The sequence below is a fragment of the Oncorhynchus mykiss genome, chromosome 19 (assembly GCF_013265735.2).
Source record: "Oncorhynchus mykiss isolate Arlee chromosome 19, USDA_OmykA_1.1, whole genome shotgun sequence".
In the NCBI taxonomy this organism is placed as follows: Eukaryota; Metazoa; Chordata; class Actinopteri; order Salmoniformes; family Salmonidae; genus Oncorhynchus; species Oncorhynchus mykiss.
This window is the reverse complement of record NC_048583.1, coordinates 39,085,867-39,101,392: the sequence shown is the minus strand read 5'-3', so window position 1 is coordinate 39,101,392 and position 15,526 is coordinate 39,085,867. Positions and strand designations below refer to the sequence as shown.

Below are 15,526 nucleotides of genomic sequence, written 5' to 3'. Positions count from 1 at the left end.
TTGCTTTATCTTGGCCAGGTCGCAGTTGTAAATGAGAACTTGTCCTCAAATAGATTACCTGGTTAAATAAAGGTGAAATAAAAAATAAAAAAAATAGCTTGGAAAGACAGCACCGTGCAGTATCGAAGAGCCCTCACTGCTGCTCGATCATCCTATTTTTCCAACTTAATTTAGGAAAATTAGAACAATCCAAAATGTATATGAGATACTTTTCAGAAAGGTAACTAAAAAAGCAGCATTCCCCAAGAGAGGATGGCTTTCACTTCAGCAGTGATAAAGTCATGAACTTCTTTGACGAAAAGATCATGATCATTGGAAAGCAAATTAAGGACTCCTCTTTAAATCTGCGTATTCCTCTAAAGCTTAGTTGTCCCGAGTCTGCACAACACTGCCAGGACCTAGGATCAAGGGAGACACTCAAGTTTTTTAATACTATATTTCTTGACACATTGATGCCTCTAAACCGTCAAGCTGCATACTGGACCCTATTCCAACTAAACTACTGAAAGAGCTGCTTCCTGTGCTTGGCTCTCTATCCACCGGATGTGTACCAAACTCACTAAAAGTGTCAGTAATAAAACCTCTCTTGAAAAAGCCAAACCTTGACCCAGAAAATATAAAAACTAAAATGTGCCTATATCGAATCTCCCATTCCTCTCAAATATTTTAGAAAAAGTTGTTGCGCAGCAACTCACTGCCTTCCTGAAGACAAACAATGTATACAAAATGCTTCCGTCTGGTTTTAGAACCCATCATAGCACTGAGACTGCACTTGTGAAGGTGGTAAATTACCTTTTAATGGCGTCACAGCAAGGCTCTGCATCTGTCCTAGATCTTAGTGCTGCTTTTGATACCATTCTTTTGGAGAGATTGGAAACCCAAATTGGTCTCCACAGACAAGTTCTGGCCTGGTTTAGATCTTATCTGTCGGAAAGATATCACTTTGTCTCTGTAGATGGTTTGTCCTCTGACAAATCAACTGTAAATTCTGGTGTTCCTCAAGGCTCCGTTTTAGGACCACTATTGTTTTCACTATATATTTTACTTCTTGCGATGTCATTCGGAAACATAACGTTAACTTTCACTGCTATGCAGACAACGCACAGCTGTACATTTCGATGAAACATGGTGAAGCCCCAAAATTGCCCTCCCTGGAAGCCTGTGTTTCAGACATAAGGAAGTGGATGGCGGAAAATGTTCTACTTTTAAACTCGGACAAAACAGAGATGCATGTTCTAGGTCACAAGAAACAGAGATATTCTGTTGAATCTGACAATTAATCTTGGTTGTACAGTCGTCTCAAATAAAACTGTGAAGGACCTCGGCGTTACTCTGGACCCTGATCTCTCTTTTGACGAACATATCAAGACTGTTTCAAGGACGGCTTTTTTCCATCTATGTAACATTGCAAAAATCAGAAACTTTCTGTCCGAAACTGATGCAGAAAAATTAATCCATGCTTTTGTCACTTCTAGGTTAAACTACCGCAATGCTCTACTTTCTGGCTACCCGGATAAAGCACAAAATAAACTTCAGTCAGTGCTAAACACGGCTGCTAGAATCTTGACTAGAACCAAAATGTTTTATCATATTACCCCAGTGCTAGCCTCTCTACACTGGCTTCCTGTTAAGGCTATGGCTGATTTCAAGGTTTTACTGCTAACCTACAAAGCACTACATGGGCTTGCTCCTACCTATCTTTCCGATTTGGTCCTGCCGTTCATACCTACATGTACGCTACGGTCACAAGACATAGGCCTCCTTACTGTCCCTAGAATTTCTAAGCAAACAGCTGGAGGCAGGGCTTTCTCATATAGAGCTCCATTTTTATGGAATGGTCTGCCTATCCATGTGAGAGACGCTGACTCGGTCTCAACCTTTAAGTCTTTATTGAAGACTCATTTCTTCAGTAGATCCTACGATTGAGTGTTGTCTGTCCCAGGAGTGTGAAGATGAACGGAAAGGCACTGGAGCAACGAACCGCTCTTGCCGTCTCTGCCTGGCCGGTTCCCCTCTCGCCACTGGGATTTTCTGCCTCAAACCCTATTACAGGGGCTGAGTCACTGGCTTACTTGGTGCTCTTCCATGCCGTCCCTAGGAGGGGTGCGTTACTTGAGTGGGTCACTGACCTGATTTTCCTGTCCGGGTTGGCGCCCCCCCTCTGGATCGTGCCGTGGGGGAGATCTTCGTGGGCTATATATGGCCTTGTCTCAGGATGGTAAGTTGGTGGTTGAAGATATCCCTCTAGTGGTGTGGGGGCTGTGCTTTGGCAAAGTGGGTGGGGTTATATCTTGCCTGTTTGGCCCTGTCTGAGGGTACCGTCGGACAAGGCCACAGTGTCGCTCGACCCCTCCTGTCTCAACCTCCAGTATTTATGCTGCAATGGTTTGTGTCGGGGGGCTAGGGCCAGTCTGTTATATCTGGAGTATTTCTCCCGTCTTATCTGGTGTCCTTTGTGAATTTAAGTATGCTCTCTCAAATTATTTTTCCCTCTCTCTCTCTCGGAGGACCTGAGCCCTAAGACCATGCCTCAGGACCACCTGGCCTGATGACTCCTTGCTGTCCCGAGTCCACCTGGTAGTGCTGCTGCTCCAGTTTCAACTGTTCTGCTTGCGGCTATAGAACCCTGACCTGTTCACTGGACGTGCTACCTTGTCCCAGAACTGCTGTTTTCAACTCTCTAGAGAGAGCAAGAATGGTACAGATTCTCTGAGTGATCAGCTATGAAAAGCCAACTGACATTTACTCTTGAGGTGCTGGCCTGCTGCACCCTCCACAACCATTGTGATGATTATTATTTGACCCTGCTGGTCACAATGAACATTTGAACATCTTGGCCATGTTCTGTTATAATCTCCACCCGGCACAGCCAGAAGAGGACTGGCCACCCCTCATAGCCTGGGTCCTCTCAAGGTTTCTTCCTAGGTTCCAGCCTTTCTAGGGAGTTTTTCCTAGCCAACCTGTTTCTACACCTACATTGCTTGCTGTTTGGGGTTTTAGACTGGGTTTCTGTACAGCACTTTGACATCAGCTGATGTAAGAAGGGCTTTATAAATACATTTGATTGAATAGTCTATGATTTGGGTGACTAGAGTCTTTAACAATTTTTTGGGCCTTCCTCTGAGACCGCCTATTATTTAGGTCCTGGATGGCAGGAAGCTTGGCCCCAGTGATGTACTGGCCCTTACGCACTATCCTCTGTAGCGCCTTACGGTCAGATGCCGAGCAGTTGCCATACCAGGCAGTGATGCAACCGATCAAGATGTTCTCGATGGTGCAGCTGTAGAACCTTTTGAAAATCTGGAGACCCATGCCAAATCTTTTCAATCTCCTGAGGGCAAAAATGTGTTGTCGTGCCCTATTCACAACTGTCTTGTTGTGTCTGGACCATGATTGTTTGTTGGTGATGTGGACACCAAGGAACTTGAAACTCTCGACCCACTCCACTACAGCCCTGTCGATGTTAATGGGGGCCTGTTCGGCCCGCCTTTTCCTTTAGTCCACGATAAAAAACTTTGTCTTTCTCACATTCAGGGAGAGGTTGTTGTCCTGGCACCACACTGCAAGGTCTCTGACCTCCTCCGAATAGGCTGTCTCATCGTTGTCTGTGAACAGGCCTACCACTGTTGGGTCGTCAGCAAACTTAATGGTGGTGTTGGAGTCGTGTTTGGCCACGCAGTCGTGGATGAACATGGAGTACAGGAGGAGACTAAGCACGCACCCAAGAGGGGCCCCAGTGTTGAGGATCAGCGTGGCAGATGTGTATTTGCCCACCCTACCACCTGGGGGGCGGCCCGTCAGGAAGTCCAGGATCCAGCTACATAGGGAGGTGTTTAAGTCCCAGGGTCCTTATCTTAGTGATGAGATTTTTGGGCACTATGGTGTTGAACGCTGAGCTGTAGTCAATGAACAGCATTCTCACATAGGTGTTCCTTTTTCCAGGTGAGAAAGGGCAATGTGGAGTGCGATTTGAGATTACGTCATCTGTTGGGGCAGTATGCGAATTGGAATGGGTCTAGGGTTTCCGTGATGATGGTGTTGATGTGAGCCGTGTTGATGTGAGCCATGACCAGCCTTTCAAAGCACTTCATGGCTACCGACGTGAGTGCTTCGAGGAGGTAATCATTTAGGGATGTTACCTTCGCTTCCTTGGGCACAGGGACTATGGTGGTCTGTTTGAAACATGCAGCTATTACAGTGAAGACACTTGCCAGTTGGTCCGCACATGCTTTGAGTACACGTCCTGGTAATCCGTCTGGCCCCACGGCTTTGTGAATGTTGACTTGTTTAAAGGTCTTGCTCACATCGGCTACCGAGAGCGTGATCACGCAGTCATCCAGAACAGCTGGTGCTCTCATGCATCCTTCAGTGTTGCTTGCCTTGAAGCGAGCATAAAAAGGTATTAGTAGACTGGTAGGCTGGCGTCACTTGGTAGCTCGCAGCTGGGTTTCCCTTTGTAGCCCGTAATAGTTTGCAAGCCCTGCCACATCCGACAAGCGTCAGAGCCGGTGTAGTAGGATTCAGTCTTAGTCCTCTCTAGTGCAATTAATGTATTGTTTGACGTTGTGTTGTGGCTTTGCTGGCATGCATAAAAAAAAAACATTTGTTTGCCCCACCAAGATTTAACATGCTAAAATCACCACTGACAACAGCTAGCAATATATACACCACAATGTTGGTTGAATGTTCCAGGATCTTCTTCAGATGGTTAACCTCTTCTTGTGTTAGGTAATGGCAGCTGTTTTTAGCAATCTTTGGGTATGTTGGGTTTGGGGGGGCTTTGACTCTGGCTCCTTGTAGAGAACCGTCTGGTCCTTTCTGCACTCCACAACCAGGTGGACAAGCCTCTCGTACACTTTCTTCACCGCACACTGCTTCAACCTCTTTTAGAAGATTTGTGTGTACTGCAAGTCTCCTGGAAAGACATGAAGACTGATCATGAGGATGTGTAACCATACAATAGACCATGTTCGTCTGTAAACAAATAAAGGCACAGTAGACTGGTATGCGTTTTGCTTGACTTGTAGGCAGTCTAGCTGTGTATAAGCAACTACAGTTGTGCTGTTGAGTAGACAAGCTAGAAGAGTGTACCAACAGCCCCTCTCCCGCCTACCACAGAACTGACTGCAAGGATAAGAAAAGTTTGAGAAGCACTTATTTTGTAGACAGTTTAGTGTATTGGTGATTTTGTTTTCTCAAGAGGGTATTGTGCTTTTATAAATACCTTTGGCTGTCCTGGCTGGTTTCAAAGTAAGATGATGTTGATCTTGAGTTTATTCCAGGCCGAAAACTTTAATCTAAATGGGTCTACAGGTTCTGTACTGCAGGGTTAGTGGGTAGGACACTCAGTAGTCGGTGATTAACCAATATTTTACTACCTTTCCCCCATCAATACACACGCAAAGCAACGAACTACATCCACCCACCCCCCTCACGTCAATAGATCATGCATACTAACCTTTACACACCCACCCCCAACAGACACCAGTCAGTCAACCAGTCAGTCAAGTCAGTCAACCAGTCAGTCAAGTCCTGCATGAACAATAATACAGAGAACTACAGTAGCAGTTGTAGCCTCATTGTAAACACACCAACTATGACAACAAGACATGGACCAAGTTTATGCCTAGCTCCAGTATATTTATTTGCTCATCATGGAGTCATGGAAAGATTTAAGTTAGATTTGAGGAGACTTACACTAGCTCCTGGTGCTGATATCTTTGCAGATGTTGATGGGATCGGACTCGAAATAGAACACAGTCAAGTCAGGCTCTGCGGAAGTTCTTTATCTAGCTAATGGTTCACTTACCTAACCTAAGGAAGCTGACATTAGCTTACAACGTTAAATCACATTGCCAGATAGCAGCTGCCTAATTACATTGATATGCTTTGGAATGTTTGGCCAGTGTATTATGAAAGCTAGCTAGATGGTGGTTTAGATAAACAAATTTGTTTGCTAACCAGTTAGCTTGGTAACGTTAGCTGCGTTACCTCAGCTTGACTTGTTTTCACGGGTGATGTTGGGCTGATCAGTTAGCTCCCTCTTTGAAGTGAAGGGGAAAATCGATAGAATAGCATCACTTTTCAACATTCGACGACATGGCAACCCCATCAGTTGAGACTTCAGATCCGTCAGAAATCCTCTGGCTGAAAGTGCTGGCTACAAAACAGACATTTCTATATTTCTCACACCTCCACGGGCGGTCCTGGACATTCTGAAATCCCTAGGAATTCTGGACATTGTGGTTTGCTTACAACCAGGCAATGTAGCTGGCCCATTTCTACCCGTGAGATGCAAAAACGCTTGTATTTGCGTGTAGTGAGGAAATAAATGTTTATTATTAATAAATATTAATGGAGCTAGTGCCTTCGGAAAGTATTCAGACCACTTGACTTATTCCACATTTTATTACGCAGCAGCCTTATTCTAAAATGGATTTTTTTAAATAAATCTCATTAATCTACACACAATACCCCATAATGACAAAGCACAAACAGGTTTTTAGAACTTTATGCAAATGTATAAATATCACATTTCCATAAGTATTCAGACCCTTCACTCAGTACTTTGTTGAAGCACCTCTGGCAGTGATTACAGCATTGAGTCATCTTGAATATGACGCCACAAGCTTGGTACACCTGTATTTGGGGTGTTTCTCCCATTCTTTTCTTCAGATCCTGAAGCTCTGTCAGGTTGGATGGGAAGCGTTGCTGCACAGCTTTTTTCAGGTCTCTCCAGAGTATGTTCGAATGGGTTCAAGTCCGGGCTCTTGCTGGGTCACTCAAGTACATTCAGAGACATGTCCCAAAGCAACTGTGTGGTCTTGGCTGAGAGCTTAGGGTCGTCTAAGTCTAAGGTCTCTGGAGCAGGTTTTCATGAAGGATCTCTTTGTACTTTGTGCTCCGTTCAGCTTAACCTCGATCCTGACTCGTCTCCCAGTCCCTGCCGCTGAAAAACATCCCCACAGCATGATGCTGCCACCCATGCTTCACCGTAGGGATGGTGCCTGGTTTCCTCCAGACGTGATGCTTGGCATTCAGGCCAAAGAGTTCAATATTGGTTTCATCAGACCAGAGAATCTTGTTTCTCATAGTCTTAAGGTGCCTTTTGGCAAACTCCAAGAGGGCTGTCATGTGCCTTTTACTGAGGAGTGGCTTCCGTCTGGCCGCTCTAGCTTAAAGGCCTGATTGGTGGAGTGCTGCAGCGATAAAATCTCCACAGAGGAACTACAGAGCTCTGTCAGAGTGACCATCCGTTTCTTGATCACCTTCCTGACCAAGGCCCTTCTCCCGAGTGTTCAGTTTGGCCAGGCGGCCAGCTCTAGGAAGACTTTTGGTGGTTCCAAGCTTCTTCCATTTAAGAATGATGAAGGCCACTGTGTATTGGGGGACCTTCAATGCTGCATAAATGTTTAAGTACCCTTCCCCAGATCTGTGCCGACACAATCCTGTCTCAGAGCTCTACAGACAATTCCTTCAACCTCATGTGGGACCTTATATAGACAGGTGTGTGCCCTTCCAAATCATGTCCAATCAATTCAATTTACCACAGGTGGACACAGGTGGAAACATCTCAAGGAAGATCAATGGAATTAGGATGCACCTGAGCTCAATTTCAAGTCTCATAGCAAAGAATCTGAATACTTATGTATTAAAACAAAAAACAGAACTTATTTACATATCTAAACATTTCCAAAAAACAGTTTTTGCTTTGTCATTATGGGGTAGTGTGTGTAGATTGCTGAGGAAAATGTTTTATTTAATACATTTTAGAATAAGGCTGTAACGTAACAACATGTGGAAAAAGTCAAGGGGTCTGACTACCTATAGGTAGCCTAGTGGGGTGGCAGACAGCCTGGTGGTTAGAGTGTTGGGCCAGTAACCGAAAGGTTGCTAGATCGAATCCCTGAGCTGTTAAGGTAAAAATCTGTAATTCTACCCCTGAACAAGGCAGTTAACCCACTGTTCCTAGACCGTCATTGTAAATAAGAATTTGTTCTTAACTAACTTGCCTAGTTAAAATATATATATATATATATATATTATCCTCTGAAGGCACTGTATATAGTGAAATTAAGCAGCGGTGAAATTTGCCTTTAAAAGCCCACTCTGGAAATGTTACGTGTTTGAAGAGTATATTGTTACAAACATTATGTCTAAAGATAAGCTAAATAAAAAAAAGGGCCATTTTGAGAGATTGATATTTTAGATATTGAATAAATTAAAGTCTGAATTTTTATTTCAGAATCTAGACATACTCCATATTTGAGAGAACAATAACACCAAGATGTCTGTATCCTGTACGGTTCACAGATCATAGGGTCTTACCTCCTGTATAGCTCTAAAAATAAAAATAGTATAAAATGGCCACTTAGTGATACAAATATAAAAAGCATGTCAAAAATCATTGTTCACAAAGAAGTAACTATGTGAGAATTGCCAGAAAAATCTCAGATAGCACAAATATTTTCAGACTAAGCTGGTGTGGAATCGCCCTATAAACAGATTGAGAGAAGGTCTTACCAGTGAAGAAGTTTTTCTGGGCATAAATAAAGTGATAGGTGGCCTTGTACACCTCTATCTCACAGTTCCAGGACTGGGGCATGTTCCACACACTGGGATAGCTGGCAATCACATGGAACTAAGGGGAGAAGTGTCAGAGGCAACAATCATGTCAACACGCTTTCATGTTCACAAGGAGGTGCACTAACACACCTGATTTAACTCATCAAGGGCTTGGTAATTCATTTTTTTACACAGTTGTTATGATTCAATCACTCATTAAAAAAATGTGTAATGGAAACTCTGGATATGGCTTGTGGCTAAATAGGACCCCTGCAGATTCCTACTGTGCTGTACTTACAGCCAGCATCTCAGCCTCCAGCAGAGTCCTGTACTGCATGCTGGTGGTGGTGTCTACATGGAGCAACTGGCCTTTGATGGTGGGAGAGTAGCCTGGGGAGAGAGGATCAAACAAATGCTCACAGCTGAAGTTCGGTGATGGTAATATTGTCATGATTAATCCATGATTTCACGGCATCGCACCGGCATCTTACCCTGTAACCATAGACACAGACATCCACTTTCTTCTAACCTCAGTTATTTCTCACTGTCCACTCACCAGTCTCCCCCACAGTCATGGGGATGTTCACTTCCAGATAAGAGCCTGCTCCGACATTCACATGTATGGCATTGGTTTCCTAAGAGCAGGAAAATCATTAGATCACATATTTAGAGAAACACATGATCCCATTGTGAAATGGATTATAACAGTTTAGAGCTATTTAGATCTGTCATTATCTAATACTAACAAAAAAAGAGACAGAATAGAAGAGGAGAGAAACAGAGAGTGAGAATCCTGCTCTCCTGGTACCCTGTTTTTGGTGAAGAGCAGGTCTATGGTGGCGTCTGCGATAATGTTCATGCGGAGTTCAAAGGCCAGAATCTGTCTGGGTTTGCCGGGCTGAGCCACCTCCGTAACACCCATGGACTGGTAGTCTGCTGGTAGGAAGAACTTCCACAGGCAATCCCTGCATACAGAAATATAACCCTTAGTCATTCTATTTTTATGGTCTCTGCACACAGGAGAGAATGCTGAGTGTGCGTATGTGTGTACGTGTACCTCTGCCTGTCCGCCCAGGGCCCGTAGTTGAAGTCAGTTCCTTTTCCACAGACTATGTCCAGACCCCAGCAGGGAGGTAGATCCTGCAGTTTGGTTCCTTCTCCACATAGCTCTGGATCCCCAGTCTCCTGCTCCTCTGGGACCAGGCCTGATAACACACACACACAAACATAAATAGTCATTCCAAAAGACAAGAACATTCATGAAACCACGTCAAACCCAAATCCATGTAGAAACAGTGCCAATACACCAATATCTTACACGATTCATCATGACCAGAGTTCTACATACTATGGTCGTACCTGGTTCATCCTGGTAATAGTAGATGTCCACATCATTGGACTGCATGACCACAAACCCTTCTCCCATCAGTCTGGGCGGCCTATAGAGGAGAACACAGAATCTCAGAATACTGCTATACCACTATTAATGTGGCTCCTAAGATGTTAAACACTTCTCGTTTTGCATGCTCGTGTAATGGGGTCAGGGGTTAACTGTTTGGGATTAGATCGAAGGTCAACTCACTCATCGTTTTGCATGCCCAGGTAGCGTGGGCTGGGTACTAGCATGACACGAACATTCTCCAGAGAGCCCTTGACAATGTGCATGTACTGGTCTAGGTGGCTGGACGGGGGCTTGGTGGCGTAAGTCAGAAAGGCATCCTCAAAGTTCACACATATCGTCTGGGGGAGGTGGTGGTTCCCGAATGCCAAGCGACCCTGGAGAAATACACAGAGGTGATGATGAGAATTATACATATGTGCACTTTCATAGAACCTAGACATTGACTTGTGTGTGGAAGTGATGTCTCATATGTAGCTAAGCTAAAGGCAACTCACAGTGCTGATGTTGACTTTGATGACGGGGATGAGGGATCTCCAAGATGACGATGGGTCTGGAGTCTCTCCTTTGATGTTAACACTGTCCAGGATCTTTTCTTGTTCCTCTCTTTCCCTTTCCTCGTCTTTTTTGGGCGGTATGAGGGTGCGGTCCAACCCAAAGGTCTCCTCTAGACGTGCATAGAGGTCTGTCCGGTTGTAAACGTGGAACTCAAATCCATTTACGGTCACGTAGAGCCTGGTCTCAGCTTTGGGGTCTGGAGAAGACAAGAACAAGGTCATCTGTAACTTTGGTCAAGAATGGTCAAGAATCATGGAGAAGAGTACTTCTGAGTACAAGCTATTTGAGTTTCCTGTGGCATCCCGCCACTCCTACACCTACAGACTTGTTATCCAAATCCAAACCATTATGTCTCTCCTACAGTCCACTCACCATGCTGTTTCTGCTTAGGGTTATACATTTTCCACCAACGGAATATAAAGAAACCATCTTGTATTCTGTAACACAAAATACATTAAGTATAATAAAATAGTATTAGAATATAAGCATGTATTATATAGAAAGCAGAACACATAACAGAATAGTGTAAAAGTAAGCACCTGATGGACATGTCTTTGTTGATGAAGTACACATCCCTGAACATGACCTTCCCCGACAGCACCGAGAAAGAGAAGGAGCCTGTGGAGAGAAAGGACAGACAGTGATGCTAAAACTCAGCCGTAAATCAGATTAACAACGCGTTTCAGACACGCTAACAGATTATTCACACGGAATTCCATATAGTCGGTCAACTGAGGGGCCAAGTCAATCAATCCCTATCCTAGTCTGTTGTTCCCACATGCTTCAAGAGGGCCAACATTGTTCCTGTTCCCAAGAAAGCTAAGGTAACTGAGCTAAACGATTATCGCCCCATAGCACTCACTTCCGTCATCATGAAGTGCTTTGAGAGACTAGTCAAGGACCATATAACCTCCACCCTACCTGACACCCTAGACCCACTCCAATTTGCTTACCGCCCCAATAGGTCCACAGACAACACAATCACACTGCCCTAACCCATCTGGACAAGAGGAATATCTAAGTAAGAATGCTGTTCATCGACTACAGCTCAGAATTTAACAACATAGTACCCTCCAAAATCGTCATTAAACTCAAGATCCTGGGTCTCGACTAGAGGTTGACCGATTACTCGGAATGGCCGATTAATTAGGGCCGATTTCAAGATTTCATAACAACCGGTAATCTGCGTTTTTGGACACAGATTATGGCCGATTACATTGCACTCCACGAGGAGACTGCATGGCAGGCTGACTACCTGTTATGTGAGTGCAGCAAGGAGCCAAGGTAAGGTGCTAGCTAGCATTAAACTTATCTTATAAAAAACAATCAATCTTAACATAATCACTAGTTAACTACACATGGTTGACGATATTAATAGTTTATCTAGCTTGTCCTGCGTTGCACATAATCGATGCAGTGCCTGTTAATTTATCATTGAATCACAGCCTACTTCGCCAAATGGGTGATTTAACAAGCGCGTTCGCAAAAAAAGCACTGTCGTTGCACCAATGTGTACCTAACCATAAACATCAATGCCATTCTTAAACAAGTATATATTTTTAAACCTGCATATTTAGTTAATATTGCCTGCTAACATGAATTTATTTTAACTAGGGAAATTGTGTCACTTTCCTTGCGTTCTGTGAAAGCAGAGTCTGGGTTATTGCAGCAGTTTGGGCCGCCTGGCTCGTTGCGAACTGTGTGAACACCATTTCTTCCTAACAAAGACCGTAATTAATTAGCCAGAATTGTACATAATTATGACATAACAGTGAAGGTTGTGCAATGTAACAGCAATATTTAGACTTATGGATGCCACCCGTTCGATAAAATATGGAAAGGTTCCGTATTTCACCGAAAGAATAAACGTTTTGTTTTCGAAATGATAGTTCACGGATTTGACCATATTAATGACCTAAGGCTCGTATTTCTGTGTGTTATCATATTATAATTAAGTCTATGATTTGATAGAGCAGTCTGACTGAGCAGTGGTAGGCAGCAGCAGGCTCGTAAGCATTCATTCAAACAGCACTTTTGTGCGTTTGCCAGCAGCTCTTCGCTGTGCTTCAAGCATTGCGCTGTTTATGACTTCAAGCCTATCAACTCCTGAGATTAGGCTGGCAATACTAAAGTACCTACTAGAACATCCAATAGTCAAAAGGTTTATGAAATACAAACGATATAGAGATAAATAGTCCTATAATAACTACAACCTAAAACTTCTTACCTGGGAATATTGAAGACTCATGTTAAAAGGAACCACCAGCTTTCATATGTTCTGAGCAAGGAACTTAAACGTTAGCTTTCTTACATGGGACATATTGTACTTTTACTTTCTTCTCTAACACTTTGTTTTTGCATTATTTAAACCAAATTGAACATGTTTCATTATTTATTTGAGACTAAATTGATTTTGACGTATTATATTAAATTAAAATAAGTGTTAATTCAGTATTGTTGTAATTGTCATTATTACAAATATATACATAAAAATTGGCCGATTAATCGGTATCGGCATTTTTTGGTCCTCCAATCATCGGTATCGGCGTTGAAAAATCATAATCGGTCAACGTCTAGTCTCGACCCCGCCCTGCGCAACTGGGTCCTGAACTTTCTGACGGGACGCCTACAGGTGGTGAGGGTAGTAAACAACATCTCCACCCCGCTGATCCTCAACACTGGGGCCCCACAAGAGTGAGTTCTCAGCCCTCTCCTGTACTCCCTGTTCACCCATGACTGCGTGGCCATGCACGCCTCCAACTCAATCATCAAGTTTGCAGATGACACTACAGTGGTAGGATTGATTACCAACAAAGACGAGACGGCTTACAGGGAGGAGGTGAGGGCCCTCGGAGTGTGGTGTCAGGAAAATAACCTCACACTCAACGTCAACAAAACAAAGGAGATGATCGTGGACTTCGGGACAGTAGTGGAGAAGGTGACGGGACAGTAGTGGAGAAGGTGGAAAGTTTTAAGTTCCTCGGCGTACACATAACGGACAAACTGAAATGGTCCACCCACACAGACAGCGTGGGGAAGAAGGAGCAACAGCGCCTCTTCAACCTCAGGAGGCTGAAGAAATTTGGCTTGTCACCAAAAACACTCACAAACTTTTACAGACGCACAATCGAGAGCATCCTGTCGGCTGTATCGCCGCCTGGTATGGCAACTGCTCCGCCCACAACCGCAAGGCTCTTCAGAGGGTAGTACGGTCTGCACAACGCATCACCGGGGGCAAACGACATGCCCTCCAGGACACCTACACCACCCAATGTTCACAGGAGGCCAAAAAGATCATCAAGGACAACAACCACCCGAGCCACTGCCTGTTCACCCCGCTATCATCCAGAAGGCGAGGTCAGTACAGGTGCATCAAAGCTGGGACCAAGAGACTGAAAAGCAGCTTCCATCTGTCTGTTAAACAGCCATCACTAACATTGAGTGGCTGCTGCCAACATACTAACTCAAATCTCTAGCCACTTTATTAATAAAAAATTGGATGTAATAAATGTCTCAGTGACTTTAAACAATGCCACTTTATATAATGTTTACATACCCTACATCACTAATCTCATATGTATATACTGTACTCTATACCATCTACCGCATCTTGCCTATGCTGTTCGGACATCGCTCATCCATATATTTATATGTACATATCCTTATTAATTCCTTTACACTTGTGTGTATAAGGTAGTTGTGAAATTGTTAGATTACTTGTTAGATATTACTGCATGGTCGGAACTAGAAGCACAAGCATTTCGCTACACTCGCATTAACATCTGCTAACCATGTGTATGTGACCGATAAAAGTCTGCTTCTGCAAATCTCAGGCAATTTTCACCATAACACGTCTGTCTGCAAGCTTCATTTCATTATTTGCACTCACCAATGTGAATGTAGCCATTCTTGCAGAGTCTGTTGATGATGAGGGTTAAGATGAGGCCGATGTTGCGGGAGTTGTAATAGGTCAGGTAGATGATCCATCCACAGGACAGAATGGTGGCTGGAAGAGAAAACAGAGCATTTCCTCAATCTACACACAATATCCCATAATGACAAAGCGAAAACAGGTTTAGATATTTTTTTTGCACATTTATTTAAAAAAAAATAACGTATTTACATAAGTATTCAGACCCTTTACTATGCTCAGGTGCATCCTGTTTCCATTGATCATCCTTGAAATGTTTCTACAACTTGATTTGAGTCCACCTGTGGTAAATGCAATTGATTGGACATGATTTGGAAGGTCACACACCTGTCTATATAAGGTCCCACATGAGGTTGAAGGAATTGTCGGTAGAGCTCGACACAGGATTGTGTCGAGGCACAGATTTGGGGAAGGGTACCAAAACAATTCTGCAGCATTGAATGTCCCCAAGAACACCAGTGGCCTCCATCATTCTTAAATAGAAGAAGTTTGGAACCACCAAGACTGGCCGCCCGGGCCAAACTGAGCAATTGGGGGAGAAGGTACTTGGTCAGGAAGGTGACAAAGGAGCCGATGTTCACTCTGTGGAGATGGGACAACCTTCCACAAGGACAACCATCTTTGCAGCACCAATCAGGCAAGACGGAAGCCACTCTTCAGTAAAATGCACGACAGTCCGTTTGGAGTTTGCCAAAAAGCACGTAAAGGACTCTGACCATGAAAAACAAGATTCTCTGGTCTGATGAAACCAAGACTGAACTCTTTGGCCTGAATGCCATGCATCACGTCTGTAGGAAACCTGCACCATCCCTATGGTGAAGCACGGTGGTGGCAGCACCATGCTTGGGGATGTTTTTCAGCGGCAGCTACTGGGACACTAGTCAGGATCAAGGGAAAGACGAACAACGCAAAATACAGAGAGGTCTTTGATGAAAACCTGCTCCAGAGCACTCAGTACCTCAGACTGGGGCAAAGGTTTATCTTCCAACAGGACAACGACCCTAAGCACACAGCCAAGACAACGCAGGAGTGGCTTCCGGACAAGTCTCTGAATGTCCTTGAGTGGCCCAGCC

General features: G+C 44.0%; 1 protein-coding gene across 14 annotated transcripts in view; it reads right to left on the bottom strand.

The window, feature by feature from the left end:
• The window catches only part of LOC110497798 (transmembrane protein KIAA1109 homolog), a 128,876-nt gene that overhangs the window by 99,819 nt on the left and 13,531 nt on the right, over positions 1 to 15,526 (bottom strand). For all 14 annotated transcript variants that reach the window (XM_021574170.2, XM_036954757.1, XM_036954759.1 and 11 more), the window contains exons 3-13: positions 14,412 to 14,528; positions 11,062 to 11,140; positions 10,895 to 10,959; positions 10,462 to 10,718; positions 10,148 to 10,341; positions 9,925 to 10,004; positions 9,623 to 9,770; positions 9,374 to 9,530; positions 9,122 to 9,200; positions 8,864 to 8,955; positions 8,524 to 8,641 (exon numbers count right to left, since the gene is read on the bottom strand). In XM_021574170.2, coding sequence (XP_021429845.2) covers positions 8,524 to 8,641; positions 8,864 to 8,955; positions 9,122 to 9,200; positions 9,374 to 9,530; positions 9,623 to 9,770; positions 9,925 to 10,004; positions 10,148 to 10,341; positions 10,462 to 10,718; positions 10,895 to 10,959; positions 11,062 to 11,140; positions 14,412 to 14,528 — 1,386 coding nt within the window. The remainder of the gene's footprint in view (positions 1 to 8,523; positions 8,642 to 8,863; positions 8,956 to 9,121; positions 9,201 to 9,373; positions 9,531 to 9,622; positions 9,771 to 9,924; positions 10,005 to 10,147; positions 10,342 to 10,461; positions 10,719 to 10,894; positions 10,960 to 11,061; positions 11,141 to 14,411; positions 14,529 to 15,526) is intronic.